Here is a 24417-nt window from a genome sequence, read left to right as displayed (position 1 = left end):
ATAAATGTGTGAAGCTCATCATTATACTCCGTTTGCGGCCTGTCCAAAGCGTTAAATAAATGGGTAGTTTGGGCAGTCAATCGCTGGGGGCTGCTGTAACATTACATTCACCGCAGACAGCAAAGTTTTCAGAAGTCAACAACGACGTAAGAAGACTCCGACCCGCCCAGAATCAAGACATCTTGATGCTCATTGGCTGACTTTGACGTCAATCTATTGTCCTCCCCGCCCAACTGCAATACAAACAGGTCATTTTGGAGGACAAAACCTTCCAAGATGCAAGGAAGCCACTGCTGCTGCTGGAGCAAAACAATGATAGAAGACTGATAACCATCCTTTGAAAATGAGAATTATGAATTCTTGAATTACGCTCAAAATCTCCAAACTGGAGCGCGGCGAAGAAAGAAAGGACAGCTTGTCATTGGTACACTGCAGAGGAGAGAGGAAAAATGAAGTTCGCCCTATTTTTGCTGAAAAACAGCTCAGTAGCGGGAATTCCAAAACAAGTGGAGAGGTTTTCCAAGTTTTCCCCTTCACCTCTGTCCATGAAGCAATTCATTGACTTTGGTAAGTCTTTCCAGTGTAATTGGTGGTCAGCGTATGTTACTTCATACTTTCCCCTCAATCACATGTAGCAGTGGTGACAGCAATAACTAGGTCACTGACAGATATTTGCTGCTAATACCTGGAAAATTCACATGCGTAGATGTTAATGCAAGTGCAGATGTACTTGAAAAGCAAGACCATCACTTTGAGGGTCACCGCAGTATTTTACGTCATGCACACTGTTGAAACATGCAACCACCAATAGAGGATGAATTTGTGTTTTGATCAGCCGCAGCATCAAAATAGTCAAGTCAAAAATGTTGAGATTTTTTCTCTTGCTTTTGCACAATAGCTTCCGCTTTAGATCACCCAGAAACAACCCTTGTCAAATGCCATTTGTTAATGTTTAGGACAGAGAGCAAAATTGTTTTTATCTTCTAACAGAATGGGGTCAAAGTTGGATGCTTGCTCAGTGATTTTTGTTCCCCCATGTGACTGCAGGCTCGGCCAATGCATGCGAGAAGACCTCCTTTGTGTTTCTGCGACAGGAGCTTCCTGTCAGACTGGCTAACATCATGAAAGAAATTGATTTTCTCCCTGACAAGCTCCTCGGCACTCCTTCTCTTAAGCTCCTCACCAGCTGGTAGGGTCTCTAGACCGCACCGCAGCTCTCTTTACATAACAACTGTTGGTCCAGATTAAACTCTAGGAACAGTAATAGTCCTCTGATGAGTCGCCCTGCAGATCTCTGCAGCAGCGCTGTAGCTAGTGTCTGCTGTCATTAATGGTTAGGGTTCTCGCCACCCTTTTTATCCAGCGATTCACTCTCAGTCATAAAGATGATGTGCAAAAATCCTATATAAAAATATTTCAAGTTCCTCTTGCAAAAACACAGAGATTCTCTTTCATCCAGGCATCTTCCCTTCATTCAACACATATCTGGTTATTCCATTGTTATAGCAGATATAGATATTTGTCCTCTGTATGCATTTGGCTCTCTTTATTTCTTTAAACCTGCTGTATGACCTGATGAAAACATTGCCTGTCAGATGCCCTCAGTGCACCCATGAGCTAGCAGCTATTGAGCTGGGAATGTGCCTCACCATCAGTGTTTGGATTAGATAAGACCCTCTAAACTCAGTGTCCCTGGTTCCGATATATTTAAATAAGAAAGCTTCACAGCTCATAGTGTTGCACGGTTGATTTTTATCTGTCGTAAAAGTGCAGAAGGAAGCACGCGTGCTGCTCCGTGCTTTACACCACCTGCAGTCTTGTTGACAAAGCTCACAGCCCCTCAGACAGCTAAGTTTATGCCTGCATGTAAGAATCTGGACACACCCATCCCAAGGTACACTGTGTACACTATGGAGGACATGGAAAGCTGTAAACTCAGTGATAGGGGTTCAACCCCTCGTCTTCCTGCTCTGCTTTTTAGCCTGAAATATCACAACTATCCACTGGACCGTATAATGAGTTGCACTTATTCGACATCCCAAAGGTGAATCCCTCCCAGTGCACCTGACGGTGAATCCCTGCATGAATACCTGAGGGCGAATTCTTCCGTGAACGCCTGGCTTTTCTTTCCTTTCGTGCCACCATAAGCTTTGTGTTTCAGAGTTAAACAACCTTTCGAGAGGTGGATGCATTGCTTTTAGATTTATTGTGTTCCATGTAGCCAGAGGATGTGTTCTAGTATCCTTTGTGATCCACTGACTTCTCCTCTATCACCACCAGCTGCTACACATGCTTTGATAGAACTCTACCTAATAGATTGGCATAAATGTGGTCGTCCACAGATCCCAGCTAGGAGCGCAGCACCTGACTGGTGTAACAGGGTACTGTGGTACATTCTCCTTTTTATTTCCTTTTAAATGTGACTGATAGTGTTAATAATTATTTGAAATTATGCATTGTTAAACAATTATCTTACCATAAAAATCTCACACTTTTCTGATCACAGTACAGCAGATCAGGGCACTTATTAGGGTACCGACCCGAATATCTCAGAAAACTGTAAGCGACTTGATTTGCTAATGTTAACATCACTTTTTTCTTTTTTCTTTTTTTTTTTTTTAGTTACAACTGAAATTATATTTATGCTATCACAGAGTAGGTAAGGTACCAAAAAAGAACGTTTGGGTCCAGATAAAGAACTCTTAAAAGCTGGTATCGGTACAGACAGTTCAAATTTGTACCCGACCTCAGATGATCCTACCTCCCACTCGAGCACCATCACATGATTCTTTATTGAAACATACTGACAGCTATTAGAGGGATGCCAACAAATATTCACGGTCCCTCAAGTATTAAGCCAATAGTTTTGATCTTTGTTTTGTTTTTTTTATTCACTGCCATCTTTCATCCAAAGGATTATTTCTAAGCTAACATGCTAATAACACACGGGAGTCGCAGGGAAGCTCTCGGTCATTTCATTCAGTCTGATAAAGTCGAACCAGTTTTCCCTTTTCTGTGGGATTTTACTTGTTTGCTGCTGCTGTGACTCGTTCCACTCAGATTTTACTCTTCTGTGCTGACGAGTTTTGTCATTATTGTAGTTTAAGTTCTTCCACACAAGTCACGTGAAGACATCAGGTCATCACCCACCCCCCACCCACCACCATTTAGCCACTTCCCTCTAAGCAGCAAGTTTTGCTGTAAAAGCATTAAGAACTTGCTACTATAGTTGATGTGGAGGTCCCGCCTGGATATTTCCCAGAAGTCTTGTGCACATACCGGTGTATTTCTAGTTCTATGTGCGTGACAAGCTTTCATCTAAAATAGAGGAGTGAAGGTCAGTTGAGGGACAAGCCCTGGTCGCACAACTCATTGCTACAGTACTGTTCACCTTTCACCTACTTTCTCTAGTAACAGAGTGAGAGTTTGTGTGTGGGACTCAATGTTAAAGTCTTCCTCATACACTGGCCTAAATAAACAGTCTTTTCCACAGCAGTGGCAAAGACAAGCAGCTTTTAATCCAAAGACAAGACATCTTGCATGGATCCATCAGCGACTGGATGTAACTCTGAAGTCTTTCCCGTGAAGCTTCACATAATCAAGAACCACATGGTTTTGGGTTTTTTTTTTATCATGTTTAATCTTTATGGTTGACTTCAGATCTTCGCATTTTCCCCCTCAGGTATTCACAGAGTTTGTTGGAGCTCATAGAGTTTTTAGAAAAAGTCCCAGATGATAAAGACGTCCTGACAAAGTAAGTCATTTACAGACACACACCTGTTGCCACTTCTGATCCAGTCATCCAGTGTTTATTTGCCTGTTGTCATGATTCCAAACCAAACGCCTACTGTGGGAAACATCTGTGGTTACATTTCTCATGTACACATACCTTGTGAGATAAGTGAAGAGGAAGATAAATGACAGCGTTCCTCCAAAAAGCTCCATTCAGTCATTTCTGTGCCGTCCAACACCTGAAAGACGAACTGTTCAAAGACATCACGCAATCATCAGCCATTTTTGCGTTATTCAGCACCTCTTCCAGTGTTTGCTACTTGGGTGTGGACGTCATATCAAATAAAAATGAACTGGTTTCCCTGCTTTCAAATATCAAATTAGAGGCATAATATTGTAGCGCTGCAAATTTAATTTCACTCTTCCACTTTGAAGTAATCTTTAGACTTAAACAGGCGACCATAGATGTTGACTTATATGTGCGTATTATGTTGTGTGCACAGCTAATTCTCATCTGTTGTTCCTGGGTAGGTAGAAAAACAAAACAACAACAAGAAAAGACTTAAAAGTCCATCTGTGTAAAGTAGCAAAACAAAGATAAAGATAAAGATAGCTAACTGTAATCACCACAGATCGTCCGTATCAAAAACCAGCATTACAATGATACAAATAACAGGGGAAAACTACTTGGAAGAAAATGTTACATGCAAATATTAAATCATGCCAAATGTTCCTTTGAAATTCAAATATTCTGCTTCCCTTATTTACTGAAATAAAGGGAGCAAGCTATGATTTTAGCTTGTCCTAAATGATGTTTTCTGCTTTGTGATTTCCACTTGTTTTCCCCCTCTTCTGTTAAATTGATTTGCAGCTTGTTGTGTTTTCCGATTGGCACTTATTGGACACTGTAGCTGTGTAAATCATATTTCTGCCCCCTTGTGTGCTGTGTTGCTACTGCACATGTAGCGTACATGCCGATATCATAACAAACATCACCTTGTAACCTCCCTCAAATACCTCCATCATGTCTTTTGCCCGCAGTTTTACGAAGACTCTAGTCAACATCCGCAATCGACACAACAATGTGGTGCCCACCATGGCTCAGGGTGTGGTGGAGTACAAGGAGGCCTTCGGCGTGGACCCCGTAACCAACCAGAACGTCCAGTACTTTCTGGACCGCTTCTACATGAGCCGCATCTCCACACGCATGCTCATGAACCAGCACAGTCAGTATAGCACTCGGTGATTATCAGTGAGTTGATCCACACAGTTGCTTGCACTTGCTCACTGCTGCCGTGACACGAGACTCAGGGGTGTCAACACCCAGGCGGCTTTGGTGGTTGCACCGCACCGTTACTGCACTTAAGCTACAAACACGTTGTGTGCAGAAATGTGGTTAATGCTTTACTGAATGGCTGAAAGTGTTCCACATGTATGTCATCATCTCTTTGCCAGCGTGTGTTCTTGAGTTGTTGTTTTTTGTTTTGTTTTTTTGGATCGTTGTGTTCTTCAGCGTTAATCTTTGACGGCAGCGTGAACCCGGCCCATCCCAAACACATTGGCAGCATTGATCCCACCTGTGACGTGGTGGAGGTAGTAAAAGGTAATTAATCCTTGTACTGCTTTACATGTGTACACACATACACGCACACACCGATTCCATAAACTGTTTGTCCTTGGCTAAACTCAATATCACATTTGCGTTTTTATGTAAATGTGACTTTTACAGCTGTGATAAAGTTGCCTCTGAATGCTGAATAAACTGTTTTAATATCATAGGAAACATCTGCTGTTATTTTTTTCCCTTCTGGCCTGTTTTTGTTGCGTAGATGCGTATGAGACGTCGAAGATGCTGTGTGAGCAGTATTACCTGACCTCACCTGATATGGAGATCACGGAAGTCAACTGTAAGCGTGACAAAACACACAATATTTCCATCTATATTTTCACAGGTGGTGTAATCACCCAGGTGAGACACATGAGGTAATCACAGGAGGGAAGTCAGGAAGACAGGACACGACTACAAAATAAAACAGGAAATGACTACAAAGTAAAACAGGATACACAAGACAGGGATCGTGACATGAAGGCTGTTGTATAAAGTGATATACGAGTCTGTTGAACCTCTTACAAGGACGTACACACAGAGAATTTGACAGCAGTATTATTCTCATACCTATTACTAGTACTAACATTAATACTTTGGAGAAAAGATTGATATATGCATCATGGAATATGGAATATTCAATAGTAATAGGTATTTTTACTTCCACTAAAGAGTCCATGTTGATTCGGTGGTGTCTGTTATACAAAAATTCAGAGGCCAGTTTTTACCAAACTTTGCGGAGGGTGAGGGTGGTGGAGGGGTGTAGTATGAACCCAGGAAGACTCCAACAAGTTTTGGGGCAGATTAGTCAGAGTGACATTCAGGACATTACGTCTCCAATTCGTACAGAAGCACCTGACAAACTCGGACTGCTTAGGAATGGAGTACTTTAGCTGTAAACTTTTTATAGGCAGAACATTCTCAAGGGAATAGAAATGAGGTTTTCTTGCTGATGCTGAAGTCTGGGATTTTGTCTCAGGCTGAGTTACGGCGGTTTTAGGCCAGACAGCCGCTATGGTGGCCTGTTTGATCCAAAAATGCACTTTGCATCCTGCAATTGGATCGCATTGAGGTTGGATCGTGTTCACGGCACATACAAACCTATCCAGAGCTCATTTGTAACCGGACCGAGACTACCTCTCAAAGGATGTCTCGGTCCGGTTGTTTCTATCCGTATTTGCTGTGTTCACACCTGCTCAAATGAATCCAACCAAAAGAGTAAACGGAGCAGAGTTAAATTTAAATGGACTAAACGAAATAGGTCTTAAAATGCCTGTTAGGTTCTGTAATAGGTCTGGATCCACGACTCACCGGTTTCTGCCAGCTCACATGCCCTGAGACTTAACAGCTTAGATATATTTACATGTTATGTTTTTTAATCATTATTATGAATATTTCACAGCCAAAAACCCCAACCAGCCCCTCCACATCGTCTATGTTCCTTCCCACCTCTACCACATGCTGTTCGAGCTCTTCAAGGTACGGCAACCAGCACAATTGACATCCAAACATGAATCTATCCTTGTGTAACACCCTTTGCATGTTTGTTGTCAGAACGCCATGAGAGCCACCGTAGAGACCCATGAGTCCAGCCCGGCATTGCCTCCAATCAAAGTGCGAGTTTCCCTGGGCACCGAGGACCTCACCATCAAGGTAGATGGGGACCGAGAGCAATATCAACTCACGAGGGATTGGAGAAGAACTAAAAGCACATGTTGTTGTGCTTTCTACTGTTTGTTGGAGCATGTGGAAATGCTTTACTGGGATAAACCCAACTGTAACCTAAAAACAACACTGAACCCTGATGACCTGAATCCAAGAGCCTGACATCGTTTGGATTCCTCTCAAATGGCAAATGGTGATTAGTTGACTGGACGTGAGCCGGCTGGCAGAACAAGAGGAACCTTTAACGTACTTCTCCTTTATTTATAGATGTCTGATAAAGGAGGAGGAGTCCCTCTGAGGAAGATCGAGCGTCTGTTCAGCTACATGTACTCCACCGCTCCCAGTCCTGTTCATGTGGACAACTCGCGTAACGCTCCTCTGGTGAGACCATCCCCCTGCTCTTTCACACGTTTATTTAAAAGATAATATAAATTTTAAATCTAGGATACATTTGAATCTCACTTTGCTAAGGTTAAAAATAAACTATAACACATTAGTTCCTGAGTGTGTTTTCACCAGATTAAACTGTAACCACGGGACAAGCTGCAGAGCTGTTTCATCTGTAAGATACCCGAGCTGTTATTTGTCCTTCAGGCTGGTTTTGGCTACGGGCTCCCCATCTCCCGTCTCTATGCCAAGTATTTCCAGGGCGACCTACAGCTCTACTCCATGGAGGGCTATGGCACCTCAGCTGTCATCTACTTGAAGGTGACAACAGCATCACCTCAAAAATAAACACAGCCGCCAAATTCGTTCAAAGTTCACACTGAGTTCATTGAGTGGTGTAATTATGTAACAGAGACACCACACAATTGTACACAGATGACCTACATGTGACTTATGCGTTGGGGTCATCACAGGATCTGGACTCATTAGTTCCCATCTGCACCGATTTACAGGCGCTGTCCTCAGAGTCGGTGGAGAGACTTCCTGTGTTCAACAAGTCGGCCCTCCGGCATTACCAGTCCAGCTCAGAGGCTGATGACTGGTGCATGCCCAGCAAGGACCCAAAGAAACTGGGCAAGAGGACTCACTGATGCTGGACTGAAGGAGTGTGTGTGTGTCAGGGGGAAGGGTGAGGAAGAAGGTCCATATCTGAGGAAATGGATGAACTTGTACTGTAAGACTGAGACGGAACCTGGATTGTTGGATTCTGGATTCTCAAACCCAGGAGACATCTTTGACCCAGCAAACCTCAGCAGGTTTCACCTCATGGAGACCAGAGCAGGCTGCTGACGGCAGCAGTATTCATCTCCGTGTGTCACACTCATTTTTTGTAGCTGTCTCGCCGTGATAACATGTTCTAGCTGCTTGTGTTGATGTTTTTGTTGTTGTTTTAAATCCACCGCTTGTATTAAAAGAGGCACATTTTTCTCAAATGAGCAAGATGGTTTGGTAAGGAATAATGTGTTAGATAGGATTTTAAACCAGAATCTCCTGACTTGTTTTAAAATTATCATTTTTTTGCAGCAAAAACAACTAAATTATATCGAGATTGACATGAGTTCGTTAGCATTAGCTATTTACACATGTAGCAGATAACGAGCAACTTTAACATCACCTAACCGCTCTACCCACCATTTTATTTCTTATCAAGTTATTTTAAAGGGAAAAAAAAAGTTTAAAAAAAAAATACAGAAAAAAGAATTAACCCAAATAAAACAACATCCCTGATTCATGATAATTACATGAATGTCCATGCTAGGAAAGAAACGTAAACCTTTCCTGGATGTTTTTGTTTGGGTGTGACTGAAGACCAAATTCAAGCCTCCATCATTATATTAAAACATAAAAGTCTGATGTTCTGTTTTGGATCTCCATCACCACCCGAGAGCGCCAGCTCGTCCAGAACTGCGCTTGCTCCTCTCAGCTCAGCTGCTGCGGCTCCCAAATAACAGGAACAAAATAAAAACTGCTCGTTAGAAAGTGTTGATTGAAGTTATTTTGTTAACTCAGTATTTCTAGAATAAGTTTAGCTTTTTGAATTAGATGTAAATCCTGAAAATAGAGGATTCTGCCCCCTGACCTGGTGCCTTATTGAAGGTTTTGAAGCTTTGGTTGTTGTGAGTATGAGAGAGTTTATGTTGATAGATATGAATTTCCAGAAGTAAAATCGAGATGCGCTCTTTGACAGAGGCGATACTGTTCAAACTCACGACTGCAATACATTTGGAGTTAATTCGTACGTTTGCTGGTGTGGTGATTTAGGGGTTGTTGGTTTAGTTTCAACAAACGAAGTACATCCACAGAACTCTGTGAAAGGGGAATCAAATCATACATTTTTTTGACCTTTTTTTTTTTTTTCCCCCGCAAAGTTTTCAGCACGTTGTAACTTTACATTCTGGTTGTAATTGAATAATTTCACTCAAATGTTGGTAATGACACATGAACTGCACCTATGCTTCCTGTTCAACCTGTACGCTAACATATTGTGAAAGAGTTAAAGCCGTACGCGAGCTGAATTAACAAAAAAAAGATATTTAGATTATCTTTAAAACATCCCGTTGTGTCTCCCTCCCAAACACCATCGGCCGTTGCCTTGTTCAGGTCTAGTAACATGTTATTGTATTCAAATCAGCATTAGGATTGTAACAGTCTGAACAAAACTATCGAGTATTCCTGTAATAACGTCACTCTCCAGTGTTACTGTAGTAATGTGGACCATTGAATGTTAAAAATAAAAATCTCATTTCACCTCACTGTACGTTACTTCTCCGTGTGTTGATGTACTTCCTTTGTCCTGCTTCAGTATTTCCCAGTCCAAAAGAAGATTTGTCATCAGAATTTTATTTTCTGGGTTTTTTTTGTTTTTGTTTTTTACAAAGGTAACAAAAGACTATTTTTTTCATTAGGAAATAGCCTTTTTTTTTTTTTAGATTATTATCCTGTGATGGCAGCATGTTACGTATTTCGTCATCAGGAGACGATGAAGCTCGTTAGAAAATATAATGTGATTATGAAATAAATTACAATGACTCTTACAATGTTTGTAGTTTTACAACAAACACAGAAACAGTTGAATGCAGCAGCCTGAGAATCAGCCGTAACATTTAAAGCATTAAGTCACTGATTTATACAATTATACCCTGAGAATGACTTCAAGAAGTGTAAAGGTAAGAAACAAACTCTAGTATCGTGAATAAAGTGCGTAATTGGAAAGTGTACCCAGGCGGTTGTTGTTTACTGCCAAAGTCGGGTCTAAAAGGGTCTGCACTTTGTAATAATTATGGTTGTGGGAAGCAAAAAATAATAATAATACCAAACATGACTAAATTCTTTCATTCTTAGCACACATGCTCGGCTGCAGCAATGTGCAGTGTAATAATCTGTGTAAAGTCATCTGTAGTGAGTCAGTAAACAACTCCATTGTTTCCCCTAACGTCTCTGGAAGTTTGCCCCCGCCCTCCACAGCCTGTTTTAGGAAGCGTTGCTTTGTTCTTCTGTCACTGCAGCAGACACAGTCCAGCAGCTTTTCATGGCCAGATACCAACGTGGGACTCAGCGCAGGCTGTGCTGCTGTGGTTGGGCCCTTCATTAGTGTGCCCACACGTCGTGACCTGCCCTGGTTTGCTACTTTTCTGTCTCTCTCAGTTGTGTTTCTCAGTTCATCCGGGCAAAACACAGCATTATGTAACACACTGGGGCAATGAGACAGTCTCATTCACTTATCTACACTGTGGTTTCATTATCATGTGCAATCTACAGTAACAATGGTATCTCCTTCTCACTGAGGTTTATTTTAGGCGACGAGAGCAAGGCTCGAGCCTTCAGTCATTCACAGAGTGTTTCATCAGCGGAGATGATAGGTACACTGGAGCTCGCCGAATGTTTTAGGCTCTTCGTTAAAACACACACAAGAAATGTCTGTCGAAATGCAAAGAATTGGTCTACAGCAGAAACATCTGTGGTCTTGTGTAAGTAGGATGCAGCAATAAGACATAAACTCTGGTGTAGGGTTCATTTCAGGTCACCGGCCTTGAAGGGGTGCGCGCTCAGTAATCCACGAGCACTTTGATTTGAGTTAAAAAACAAACTACAACCCTTCTCTTCTGGTCTGTTCCCGTCGTTGTTGTTAGCACTCAGTTACAGTTAGCTTGCGGTTAAATATATGTGGCTGACTTTGCATTCTGTGGAAACAACATCTTTGTGAACTCGAAACATATTTATGAGTACAAAATACATTTTGGGTAAAGTTTTACTAGAAAAAAAATTCTGCCAGCAATCTTATGCAACAATAATCTTAATAGAATCCAGCCACTCTCACACAGATATTTGCTGAAGCCTCTAATCTATGTGATTATTTGTGTAAAAAGGTAAAATATGGATTCTATGGAACAACACACACCACATATACTGTCAAGTCTGTACACGAAGGAAAACACAGTGAGGAAATGAACATTTCCTTTCTCCCATTCTAATTTAGCCCTCATTGTGGAAAGCTGAGCTGTAGCCAGTTCAGTTTTCACTTCTTTGACGTCTACGCCAACACAAACAAAAAGCTCAGCAAAGCCCTTTTCGCCACCGCCGACCTCGAGTTGAGTTCTGAGTTGTTCTACTGAGTTCTTCCCTCTGCAGTCAAGTAAACTTGACACGCAAATAACATGGACGGAGACACACAGTCATAGCGTGCTGATGTGACCGGGATGAGTGACTCGGGTCGTGCTCCGCCTTTCTCCTCTGCCAGAATCCAGTGTGTTTTCACGTGAACGCACCCTTGAAACGCCAGAAGTGGAAGCAGTTAGTATCAAGTTAACTCTTTTACTATGATGTTGGTTGACTGTTAATGTGCAGTCTTTTGAAAAAACAAGCACTCAGTGAGGAGTCAAGTGTTTGTTCTGCAAACAGTAACGAATCATTAGAGCTTGAGCAGCGAGGCCACTTGCCAGGTTGATCAGAACTCTGAAGTGGCATTTTAGTAGCCACAAATGACTCAAAACATTAAAATAGGGCCTTTGTGGAGGGTAAAGCACATCAAAAGTACAAAAATGACAATGGACGAAGACAAGCTTGTGGTTCCACATGGCTTAGCAGACAATTACCCAACCACAATAGATGATTATTGTTGATAATTAGCCTTTTTTCCACCTATTTTTTTCCCCTAGGGAGAGAAAGCAGTTTCATAAGTCATGCGATAGGCTTTACTCAAGCTAAGTTAGCAGGCTTGCGTGTAGTTTCTTTATTTTTCCTTGTCCTTTGGCGATGTTATTCAAGATATTTGTACATCCAAGTGTGAGCACATTCCAACCCAAAGCCTGCTGGAACTTGGTGCATGGTAAAAGTGTAAAAAGGCCCTTAGTTACAACAGCTGTCTCCATTTCCACATCTGCAGAGATGCAGTGAATGTTCCTGGGGAAGTCATCAGGTGACTCAGAGAATTGTCCCATATGCTGCTGGTCAGTAAAGTATCCCCTCAGGTTTAAGTAACAGATATTCCTTAATAGTTGAGGGCAGCGGGAGCTGGTCCACGCCTCTGTAGCAGGAATCCCCGGGCAGGCAGGCTCTGATGGCACACCTGGCCAGGTGAAGCAAGCTGCGCGGGGTGTTGGTGCAGACGGCGAACAAAGAGTCATAGAATTCCCGATGTCGCTGAAGAGGCAAAGAGAAACGGAAGATATTGAAGCAACATGAGTTTGTTTTCCTGATTGTAAGCTTGAATCGACTTCATGATTCTACATCCTGGTACTACCTCGTAGCAGTCGTCAGGAATGGCAGCTCTCCACTTCCTTGTGGGCTTCAAACCTTCATAGGAGTTGACCATGATTTCTACAACTCTGGGGTGCTCATGGCAGGACTGCAGCACCTGTAGCAAAGTGGCGTGTTACAACACAAGCGATTCACAGTCTTAAAACACAGATTCTGGATCTCTGTACCTTGTGGAACTGGGGTGGGTAGATCCTTGCAGCCTTGTGGTTGAGCAGCAGCTGATAGCAGAGTTCAGGTATGGCAAAGTGCCTCACATCAGTCACCTTGAGGAGATACTGAATGGGGGCGCAGCCGTTGATGTCCATGGCTCTCGTGTCGGCTCCGGCCTCCAGCAGCATCTCCATCAGGACGTGATCGCAGTTCCAGGCAGCCCTGTGCAGGGCTGATTTATGGTCGTCTTCTTGGAGGTTTGGATCTGCAACAGATGAGGATTCGTCCTTCATGATACACAGCAACATGAATGTACAGTTCATGTAAAAGGTGTATCACCTGCTTTGTGGTCCAGCAGGAGGCGACAGACTAAATGGTGGTCTTGGTTGTAGGTTTGATCTTTAGGGTCAAACGCCCAGAAAGCTGCAGTCATCAGGGGCGTCTCCTGAGCAGAGTTGACTGCATCCACAGATGCTCCGTGAGCCAAATACAGAGCCACCAGCTCTGGAACGCCGAATCTGGCAGCCGTGTGTAACGGTGTGTCCTCTTCATTGTTGTCGCTGGCCATGTCCAACTTTGCACCTCCAAGAAAAAGAAAAAAAATATTGAAATGTTCTTGTAGCATTTAAAGTCATGGACTCATTCATTGCTTGCTGACCTTTAAGGATGAGCTGCTTGGCACAGTCCACCGACTCTCTGGTGATGCAGTAGTGCAGCGGTGCGTGTCCGCTCAGCGACACGCTATTGACCTTTGCCCCGTTGGCTAAAAGTAAGGCAACACAATCACTGTTGGAGACCTCGCAAGCCACGTGTAGAGGCGTCTTCCCATTGGGCATACGGTTGATGGCTGCACCCTCCTGAAGGAGCACCAGGGCTGTTTCCACAGCATTGTACATGACACACACGTGGATACCCATCGCCCAGGACTTCTCCAGTTTGTAGCCTGGCAGCCAGTAACCTAAAAGAAACACCAATTGTTTTTTACAATCCTTTAAACATCCCATTTTGATCAGCAAAGAATTTTGCATTACTACAAGACAGGAGTCTGACAACAGCAGTTACTTTCCATGTATGTCTAGCACCACCTAGTGAATAAACCACAGAATTTATTCAGTCCAAACACAATCACTAATTCAATCATGAGGTCTCATCCTGCAGTCTCCTACCCTGCTTGTATGAGGCCAGGACCATGCTCGGGTCCTCCACCTCCAGCACAGCATCAATGTCGACTTTGCCGGTGTGAAGAATACGGAGGACCTCCTGGGCGTTGTTGACCATCAGGGCCTCAAGGTACTGTTGCTTCAGCTGTTTGAGAGCCAGTTGTCTGCGGCTCATCCCCTCCATGAGAAGAGCAGGGCCTCGCTCCACATATGGCGCTGCTAAATCAGCTGGCTCAGACGCTAACGCTCTCCACACAACATGGAGGAGAGTGGAAATGAAGGCACAAATAATGGTGACGAAGGACTCAAGCATACCCACACTGAAGGGCCTCCATAGTCCCGACCTTGGTGTGGAGATTTGTGAGGTAGAAAGATTAAAATGAAGGAAAAGAAGCCGGGAAACAAGTGAAAGGAGGGGAGTATTAGCTGTAGTGAAAGAATATAAATAGACAGGAGAGGGAGGGACTGGGGGCCTGAGCTCTGTGGGCCGCCAGAGACCGAGACCATGAAGTCACGTGATAAAAATAACAGGTCTTTTGTACACGACATGGGCACAGGTTTCTGAACACATCTGGGATTTAAAAAATGTAAACTCCTGTAGCACAGCCAGCAGATCAAAACCGGGAGATATACAGACTGAGACTTTTTATCTTTATTGTGCAATCAAAATGCTGATTTGAGATGAAAAAAATTACTCTACAAATCCACAAGTTATGTTTGTGAACCCTAAATGTTACTCACAAATATAAAATGTATGCTTGAAGGCCAGTAAAGATGTATCTTCCACCTTCCTTAAATCCAATCCAGGAGACTCAGCTTCGATTAATGAACAAGAAAATCTGGTTTGTGAAAATGTTAAAGTTTTGGGATTCACGAGTCTAACTTTTAAAAAAGTTTTTTTTGATGCTCTTCTGTTTGATTTCATAATAAAGACAAAAAAGTAACCATCATATATTGTAAGAGACACTGGAGTTCAGAGTAAATTGCCATTCAAATATGTGGAAAAAAAGGAAATAAACCAGCGACTGCCCATTTTTATCAGTGTGTCAGGCGACTGCCCTGTCAAATGTCTGAGGATTCTCAAACAGAGGTTATGATAAAGGAAAACAAACCCACTCTGAAGAGTAAAAGCATCACTCGCAGTTATTCCTCCTTTGCTATGAGGTTAAATGAGGCCTTCAGGATGCGAATGAAAGATGCCTTTGAAAACACACACACGCACACACTGACACACACACGCACACACACACACACACTGACACAACAGAAAACAAGGCTTCTCCAGGATTCTTACAGCAGGTTTCTCTCAGTGTATTACTACATGTACAAAAGAGTCAAGAGATTGGGGGTTGGGGGGCTTCTTTTGGGGGAGGGGGGTATTATTCACAGAATTGGTAAAAAATATTTCGTAATTATACATCATGATCAATTTATTGGAGGAGCAGTGAGGCTGCATGAGAGGAAGCCACAAGCACAATGGGGAAGTGTGTGTGTGTGTGTGTGTGTGTGTGTGTGTGTGTGTGTTGTTCTTTCAAAGTTCTTTATCTGAATGTAAATCACTTTTAATAAACAGTTTTGGCAAAAAAAAGAAGTAATCATACAATTCTGGATAAATCATTATTAGCTGTTAATACTTATTTTGTGTACATTGTCATCAACAATTGTCAGTTGCTTCATTAAATACAGAAATAAATAAATAACAATGATACCTGTATTACTGAGACATTGCATGGAGGTATCAACTCTAACTCTCACTATTCTTCAACCACTCTTTGAGACAAAAGGAAATCATAACCAAAGCTGCCTTCATCTCTATCACCGTGACAACACTGCCTCTTTATTTTATCGTAAACCTACAGAATGATTCATGGGAATGATAAAGAAGTAACACAGGAACTCAGTCAGCTTCACAATAAAACAGAAGTGCATACTACTGTACAGTATGTCCAAAAAAAAAAGGTTTTTATATAACAAGTAAGTCAAAATAATTTGCTCAACTGGATTTATAAGAAAAAATGACATTGCATCTATTTTCCAGTATAACACCAAAATATCAGATAGTCCATCTGTCTAACCATCTTTTATGGCAGCATTCCTAAATATTATTATTACAGAGTCATTTGCATGGTGAATTGTGACCTGTTCTTTTTTTTTTTTTCTCACATAAAAAAAAGAAATATTTCGCTTCCTGTGTGTTGTCCGAGAGTCACACAGAAGCGGATATATTTCAGAAAAATTCTACTTCTCTAGAATTTCTAAAGGCAGCAGCTGGGTATTACTTTGTTATAGAGAGAGGATATAAAAAGAGGTGAAAAGCAGGTTACAAGCAAAGCAACATTATGCATATAAGCAGGAAGTTTCACTTGATCTTTTTTTTGTTTGTTTGTTTGTTTGTTTTTGTGTTACGGGATTTGGTCAGTTACAAATGTCATGATTACATTGTACCTGAAGTCTCCATTAAAACCAGTCCAATGAGTACAATATTCACACTTTGAGAACGTGCTTACACGTTCACCTCAGCCAGTGCAGAGTTGTTGTTTTTTTAATAGTACACAGTATTTGCACTTTGAATGTTCTTGCAACTGCTGAGAGAGCCAGTTTGTTCCTATTGCAGGGTCCCAGTGTTGTCCTCTTCAGCAGCATTGGGGACACCTAGTGGTGATACATGAGTACTGCCTCATGTAGTGCACCGCGTAGGCAGAGCATTAGAGATTCCAGTGATCTGTGTATCTGAACAGGGTATACATAAGTCTACTAAAATGGCACATCATATCACTTTACAGGGTTGTTATATGTAAAGGTGCTGCGAAGGGAAACACTCTGGAGACGATGGAGGACGAGGGTTGAGATGAAGGTTTCACAGACTTAGTGTAGATATGAATAAATAAACCCAACTTACAGCAATAAACAGCAAAATAAATAGTAATTTCTCAAATGGCTAAAAACAGGTAAAAGGAGGCAAACGAAAGGGCAGCATCCTGTTACCCAACAGCTTCTTTTGGTTTAATTTGCTTGGTGAAAACCTCAAAAGATCTCCAACAGTTGGGTGTGGAGCTCCACCACTGAGAACTAGTGAACTACAGAGCAGCCGTCCCGTAGGATTCCATTGTGGGGCCTACTTGCGTTCTGTTCCAGGAGATGCTACTCGGTGAGCTGCTACAGTGAAGCAGGGAGTCATCGACAAGAATTGCTTCATTCTGCTGCACTTTCATTACGAGCCTCCTTCTGCTGCTGCTCCAGCTCTCGCTTTCGTAGCTTCTCCCGCTGTTTCTCCACTTTCTCACGGTTCCTCTTAGCCTTCTCCATCAGAACTTTAAGGTCTTTGACCTTTTTCTTGATCAGCGAGCGGTCCTGGGAAGACGTGACACCAAGGGCCTGAAACAAATGTAGGTACGTAACTTAATTTTTTGTTAAAAATGGATTTTGGAGGCCCTTCAGACAGCCCCCCCCCCCCAAAAAGGTTTGAAATTATGTGTTTTTCACAGTAACACATCAGATAGTTCATATAAAGTTGTTGCTATGTTTGTATAAGAGCTGGAACGAATGGGTAAGCCCAGGGTTCAGTTAGTGTTGCAAGTTCAGGGTCACCATTTTGATTTGTACATTAGAGAATGGAATCAGAATGAGCTGAAATGAATAAATCACACACACATTCCCATGTTTCTCTGCCATTTCAGGTGGCCTGAACTTTTGGATGTGTGCAGAACGCTTTGGTATGGCATCCCAAGTTTGCATGTATTTTAAACATAAGTTTGTAATGTACCTTTAGCTCAGCGCTATCCAGCATAAGCAGCTGTTCTCCATCAATGTTTTTGGCAGTGAATTCTGGGATATGTTGTTCTAAACTGAGGCCCATGAGCCAGCGGGCCACCTGCTGGGAGGTCCAGTCTGTGACGCTGCTGTTCTGCCACTGGTGCTGCTTTGACAACCTTCCCTCGTCTAGGATCTGAACAGAGAAAGAAGGAGATGAGGTGACGATTTCCAGCACGGTATTTGACAAAGGAAATACTGCTTGACAGACCACACGATGACTGAGGAGTTCAGATGGGACATGCAGTTTCACCGGGGAGTGAGAATGACACACATGCAAATACTGATACTACACACACACACACACACACACACACACACACACACACACACACGGGGCAGTAAAAGCCAGCCTTGGTCTCACCTCGTCATCTATCATATCCAGGCTCTGAACGTGGCAGCACAGGAGACAACAGAGGAAGACTTTAGGCTGTTAGCAGAGCAACAATATGGCTTCCTTCACAGTAGCTAACAGTCTCATTCATGAAATAATCTTACGAAGTTTGCTGCCACACAATAAATGACTTTTTAAATCTTCAAACTGGTCTTACAGACAGGAAGCTTACTCCCGTGGGGAAGAACATTTACGACTGAGGCCCATTGAATCTAAAGCGGTGCATTCATTTTTAGCTTGTTCTTTGTTCTGCCATGAGAACCTTGAGGATTATAAATGGGAACATGGACACGCATGATTTCTTCAGTCAATATGAATGTGACTGAAAAAAGGAAAGTATTTGTTTTTGGAGTCTTGGGCGAGTTAAGCTGTTTTTTTTTTTTTTTAAACACTTACGACCTTTACATACAACTATAAACCCGCATGGAAAAAAATACATATTAAAAAAATTCTGCCCACGTAAAAACTAATTAGTGCCACTGCATCAACTCGATCAAATCACATCACAAGTAATTTTAATGAATATATAAATTTCATTATCTTGTGAGGCTGAAATAGTTGCAACAGATTTTCTGCTGACAAAATGAGTGTCCTGTATGTTTTCATTAACATTTGGCTTCATTATAACTGTTACGATACTTAACCCTCCCCCCCCTTCTCCAGCTTCTTCATTTTTAGGCTTAACAGTTCATTCTTGTGGAGAGATTTGCTATTTTTTTCCATGCTTCATTTCATATTACTGCCAATCCTATATCAAACTATTCTAGTTGTAAAAAGTTGTGTAGTGTACCTCATCCGAGGAGAGCGCCAGATTGTGTGATAGTCCCGACATCAAGCCGCTGATCTCCACCGAGCTACTGCTGCTGGCGCTCACGTCGTCGTTGAAACTGGGTCCCTGAGGGATCCAAAGCAGACTTCTAAGACGAGAGGAGCCAACTGGTCGGGAGGCTGAACTTAGTTGATTAGATGGAGCGGCTTTTATTTTATCGACGCTTCTGTGAGGTGTTATTGATTAAAAGTGACACAGTGGCTGCATTAGTAAGCTGATATTTTAAATTTGTTCAAGGATGAGTTACTCAGTCGGTTTCTTAAACAGGAAGGGTGAATGAATCAAGAACAGTACGATTCTTCTACTGATCCCACACCATAGTGATTAATAGATCAATAAAAAGTACATCAGTAGACTAATATATTTTAGCAGCAGTGGAAGACTGCAGGAGGGCTGAACTGGGCACATCGCTCATGTTTAAGATCTTCCATTATAGCATAAACTGTGATTAGTGGACAGACATAAGGCAGCGCTGCTGTAGCTGGATGAACTCCAACTGAAAAAATGATTCTCTCTCTCTTAGACATTCTCGAAGGTGTCTGGTGGTGGTGAAAAAAGACAAACTATCAGGGGCAGCAAAGTGGTTGCGAGATCTTGGTCTGGACCTAAATTACAAGTCTGTCATGTACGACGGCCTGCTGGAAGGAGAGACCTCCCAACAACTGAGAGGGAGTGCAGCTGTTTGAATCAACGTGTACCGTCCGACTTTGATTGACAGCTACATGGTTACTGACCTCAGATGGAGGAGAACCAGAATCGCATCATGATGGTTTATCTGGATCTTTGATCAAAATACTCTTTGAACTTGTTGAGTTTAACACAGTAAAAAAATTAGGCTGTAGGTTGTATCATAACCATTAAGTTGAATACTATCTCCATGGCGGATGTAGATAAAAGATTGTCTGAGTAAAAGGCATTTACATGAAGTATCAATGGCATCTTTCTTTTTTTACGAGTTTCAGGTGAATGCGTGCATTTAATGAAAGGCTGTCTTCACGTGTAAGTCAAAATATCAACACGCGCAAGACTAATCAAACACGTTCAGATTTATAGATTTCTAAATAATATGAACCCATAAGGCAGGAATGAATCTTGTTAATGTGCACAAGCAGAGAGAGAACTGAACTGGCAAAGGATCAAAAATGATCCAATGACGTGCGAGACCACAAGCATGATCAGTATTAACTAAAGTAATCTCACTGTCTTGAGGTGACCGAATCAATGGTTCCACTAGGGACAGATTTTTGTTCCTTTCCCTATAATTTAAATTTAAGACCGATCAATTTAAACAGATCATTCGCTTGCTAAACTAAATATTTTATTTGCAATTATGTTGATTTTATTGCCGTCATTAGTGCGATCAGTCGTGTGTGACAGTTAAATCCCTCTCCCTCTAAACCCTGTTTCCCTTTCTGGGTGCAGTAGTAGATCAAGGTATGATAGAAAAAAATACAAAGGAATACGATACCAAGTAATATGAATAGGAGAAGAAGTGGGGCCATGTAAGAGAGGTCTGTTCAACAGAGGCGAAACAAGACAACAAAACCTGACATTAAACTTGAAGAATGCAGCAGATCCGACATGCTTGTAAACTTTTTGGGTTCCACAGAAAAAGCGGAACATCTGTGTCAGAAGAGACCAGGCTGAACTTTGTGATTATCATCTGGAAAAAATACAAACATGCAGGAGGTCGCAGGTAAATAAAAAATAATAATCGCTGTAATTGGCGGGATGGGAAGCCGATGGAACCATTCAGTTGGCATAACAAGGACACAGACACAACGACCTGGTTCACACCTGAAATATGTCTTAGCCAGACACATCCCTCTTATCTCCAAATGTGTCCATCTGACAGTCGTGCACCAATTTTTCTTATTTCAAAAACTAATATCGCTAAAACCATCATCACGTCCTGAAGTGAGGACACATTTCCTGTCCCGTCTTTGTGAGGGACGCTTCAGGACACATTTACGCTGCAGGTGCTTTGATGGTCAACACTCGTGCGTCCACTTTTCAAACGAAGTGTAAACAGGGTCAGTGGTGTTGCTGTGAAAAGCTTAACGGTTCTTAGAAGGTTTGCAATTTGAACTCTGAGCTGGGACTAGAACCATCCCAGGACCAGAACTCAGTGGAAAGAGAAAGTCAGTAGTCAGAACTCCAGTGTTCAACAGTCCCACTCGTGTACCTTGGTCTTGAGTTTCTCAGGGCTGTCGTCGGCCGTGGGCTCCATGGAGCTGAGAGAGAGACACCACAGTAGCAGTTATGGGTGTACTGGCCCACTAGTACCTGTTCATGTTTTGGGTAGACATCACTAACACTATTTACCTGTTTCCAGGTGACGCTCTGGGATCCTTGTTTTTCCTGATGGATGATCTGAACAGAACAAATATACTTTTATATGCATAAAGTTTTGGAAGAAACTTTTTTTTCTCTTCCAAATCTGCACTTAATACTCAACACTGGATAAACATGCTACCCATCTCTAGATTTAGTTCCTCTTCCTATGTAAATGAAAACTATGGGGTCAATTTCACCAAAGAAGAACCCATTCAGTTTGGGTCAGATCTCTTATTCAATGCTGCATGGGTTCGACTACTTTTGTACAACAAAATTAGAGTGTTTCACTGTATGCTGTCCTACCCAGAGTCCTGCAGACTGTGAGAAGGGCTGGCAGAACGCTGAGAACCTGTGATCACAAACCCAGGAAAACAACAAATGAACAACTGCAGCAGGACATTGTCTATTAGTCCATGTAGTAACAGTTAGAGAAGACGAATTTAAGGGTCATGCTCAGGTTACAAGTGTAAGACCCATCTTGCCTGAGGTGGATCTTGGGTGTAGCGTTCGCCTGGGGGAACCTTCTGCACTGCCCGGTGCCCTGAGGACCGCCGCTCCTCCATCCACACTACGAATAGAACCAGAGCGACTATGGGCTGGACTGCCATGTCCCTCTGAGACCTGACGATAGACAGAAAGAGGAGAGATGAAGGTAAGTGATGGAGAAAAAGAAAAGAGAGAGTAAGGATGGGTTGTAGAGAGACTTTGAACTTGAGACTTTGAGAGGAGAGTGAAATTGAGGGGAAACCGAACACTGCATGCTAAACTGAAACAAGTCGCCTGACATACTTCCACCATCTCTAATCCCTCGTGCTCTTTTCCCCTGGAAAAGCCTCTCTGCCTGCTTTTCTGATCCAGTTCTCAAATTGTTTATCCAGTCTGAACTCATTCCTGCTCCAGTTGAGAAAAGTGACAGCATTAGCCAGACAAGAGCCTTTCATCCAGAAAAACACCGTGGCTGTTATTATCACACTGGGAGAGGCGATATGTTCTGACAGCGCCACAGACGCAATTAGTGTCGCAGGGCAACACACAGCAATTAATCCATTAAATTATTAAGAAGGAATGGACAGGGGTTAAAGACGCACGTGCACACACACACACACACACACACACACACACACACACACACACACACACACACAACATACACACAAATAAACTAACAGGCTTATTAAAGGTGGGAACAATCTAACGAGAACGTTTTTTCGATTAAAAAAGAGACAACTGGTTGATTTTTACAGATGTTTATAATAAGTGTGTGCACACGCGTATTTGTGTATGTGTGTGTGTGTGTGTGTGTGTGTGTGTGTGTGTGTGCGCGCGCACACGTGTTTTAAGACAAACCTCTCCCTCTGTGGAGCTCATGCTGTCTCGGCCTGCTCCTCTGTAGTTCTTCTTTTTGCTGGGTGAGTGGGGAGAGCCCTCCCTCAGGTCTACACAAACGCACACACACACGCACACACACACACACACACACACACACACACACACACACACACACACACACACACACACACACACACAGAAATAATGCTGATTTAGCTTAATAGGGTAAAACACACTGCTGCATAATGCATTTGTTCATAAAAAGCATTTGTGCATGTTTTCTTTTGTTTCAAGCTCATTAAGAAGTGCTTCATCTGGCCTGTTGATACCTTCTGGGTTTTTTGAAAACAAAAAAAAAGAAGCATTGACTCAGAGAGAATATCAAGCAAAACTATCAATTAGGAAGACAATTTTAATATTTCTGCTCATTCCTAGACACTACAGAGACGTTGTCAGCCGAGACAAAAAGACTGTAGCGTTTTAATTCTGTCTTCTCCTCCTACATGCTCTTGTTTGTATCTTGTTCCTGCCTTCACCACCCCCTTTGTGATGCTGCATAATTCGCATCAGTACTGATCCAATCACACTGTTATCCTGTCTGCACTGCACAAATCAGATCCAGCACTTCTCCGTACACTCATTCTGACGGTTGGAGCCACTGTCGCTGTGAAATAAAGCCGGCTGAGCTTAACAAGACAGGAGGAGAGCGAAGCCAAACAGCTTTGCTTGACTTGATCACTTGTTGAGACTGGAGGTCAAAGGGCACGTGAGGGTTATAGCATTCATGTGCACATTTCCCATCGCAGGGTTGAAAGGTTGATAAAGTTCAGGAGCTAAAAAAGTATCCTGAAGGGTTACAAGAAGGGATGAAAAATAAATTTGAACCGAAATCACAGTGGAGTTTTGATCCTGGCAGACAGTCAGAGACGGACCTCTGGCGAGTGCTGCAGCCCTGCTGGGACTGGGGTGCTGCTGCTGCTGCTGCTGCTGCTGCTGCTGCTGCTGCTGCTGAGCACTGAGCCTCTCGGCACTGTTGCTGTTGTTGTTGTTGACCTGGATGCCGTTCTGCTTCATCAGCTGCATTAGCTCTGACTCTAATGTTGCAATCTGGAAAGAGAGAGAAAAGTAACCTATCATCAGCTGAACACATTCACCTCACTAATCACCAAAATGCAAGGATGAAGAAGAGGAACACATGAATTTAAGTCTCTATGGCTGCATTTGCACCTCCAGGGAGAAGAAACCCAGTTCCGATTTTTTTTTTTTGTGGCACCGATCAGACACGTATCATGAACTTCTAACCAGGAGAAAGACACACGGAATTAGATGTTCTCAGATCAGTTTTGGGCCTAAATGGACGACTAATGCCGAAGCCCTCATGCATATTGAAGCCAATCATTAAAGAGTGAGAAAATTAGTAGACAAGCAGACACAGAATTCAGAAAAAGGCATTTAATCAAAATTGGACATCATGGCCTGCAGTGTGAATGTGGCTTTACTAGAAAAACAGGGCTGTCAATTAACAGGAAAAAAATCAAATTAACTCCATGTTTTACAGTAAGATAATCTAAATCAATTGGTTATTTTGTCATCCCTATTTAAAAAAATGTTCTTTGCAGTTGGAGAATCCCAATCCTGCTATCTGATTTAAAGGCTTGGATTCTATATTATGGTGTCATTCCATTTCTATTGCTGCCACTGC

General features: G+C 42.4%; 3 protein-coding genes across 9 annotated transcripts in view; 1 reads left to right on the top strand and 2 right to left on the bottom strand.

Moving 5' to 3' along the window:
• Positions 1 to 215: 215 nt before the first annotated feature.
• Positions 216 to 9700, top strand: pdk4 (pyruvate dehydrogenase kinase, isozyme 4). Its single transcript, XM_086193648.1, has 11 exons — positions 216 to 567; positions 1048 to 1189; positions 3683 to 3754; positions 4774 to 4958; positions 5246 to 5335; positions 5562 to 5639; positions 6741 to 6817; positions 6893 to 6991; positions 7271 to 7384; positions 7598 to 7711; positions 7903 to 9700. Exons 1-11 carry the CDS (start codon positions 450 to 452, stop codon positions 8038 to 8040), a joined length of 1227 nt encoding a protein of 408 aa, XP_086049774.1. The 5' UTR covers positions 216 to 449; the 3' UTR covers positions 8041 to 9700.
• An 892-nt stretch (positions 9701 to 10592) lies between these two features.
• Positions 10593 to 14329, bottom strand: asb4 (ankyrin repeat and SOCS box containing 4). Its single transcript, XM_086193250.1, has 6 exons — positions 14023 to 14329; positions 13515 to 13814; positions 13196 to 13438; positions 12874 to 13121; positions 12690 to 12803; positions 10593 to 12589 (listed from the first exon to the last, which is right to left on the bottom strand). Exons 1-6 carry the CDS (start codon positions 14327 to 14329, stop codon positions 12398 to 12400), a joined length of 1404 nt encoding a protein of 467 aa, XP_086049376.1. The 3' UTR covers positions 10593 to 12397.
• A 455-nt stretch (positions 14330 to 14784) lies between these two features.
• The window catches only part of ppp1r9a (protein phosphatase 1, regulatory subunit 9A), a 50506-nt gene continuing 40873 nt past the window's right edge, over positions 14785 to 24417 (bottom strand). The window contains exons 11-21 of one of the 7 annotated variants that reach the window (XM_086194071.1): positions 23648 to 23822; positions 22734 to 22822; positions 21869 to 22007; positions 21690 to 21735; positions 21375 to 21422; positions 21235 to 21283; positions 20518 to 20562; positions 19011 to 19115; positions 18191 to 18214; positions 17780 to 17962; positions 14786 to 17391 (exon numbers count right to left, since the gene is read on the bottom strand). In XM_086194071.1, coding sequence (XP_086050197.1) covers positions 17209 to 17391; positions 17780 to 17962; positions 18191 to 18214; positions 19011 to 19115; positions 20518 to 20562; positions 21235 to 21283; positions 21375 to 21422; positions 21690 to 21735; positions 21869 to 22007; positions 22734 to 22822; positions 23648 to 23822 — 1086 coding nt within the window. In that variant the 3' untranslated portion in view covers positions 14786 to 17208. The other 6 variants (XM_086194070.1, XM_086194076.1, XM_086194072.1 and 3 more) reach the window with 6 other exon arrangements.

Source organism: Aulostomus chinensis, chromosome 22, assembly GCF_037954235.1.
Source record: "Aulostomus chinensis isolate RoL2024-O1b breed Wild chromosome 22, RoL_Achi_v1.0, whole genome shotgun sequence".
Taxonomy (NCBI): Eukaryota; Metazoa; Chordata; class Actinopteri; order Syngnathiformes; family Aulostomidae; genus Aulostomus; species Aulostomus chinensis.
This window is presented reverse-complemented; position numbering and strand designations above follow the sequence as displayed.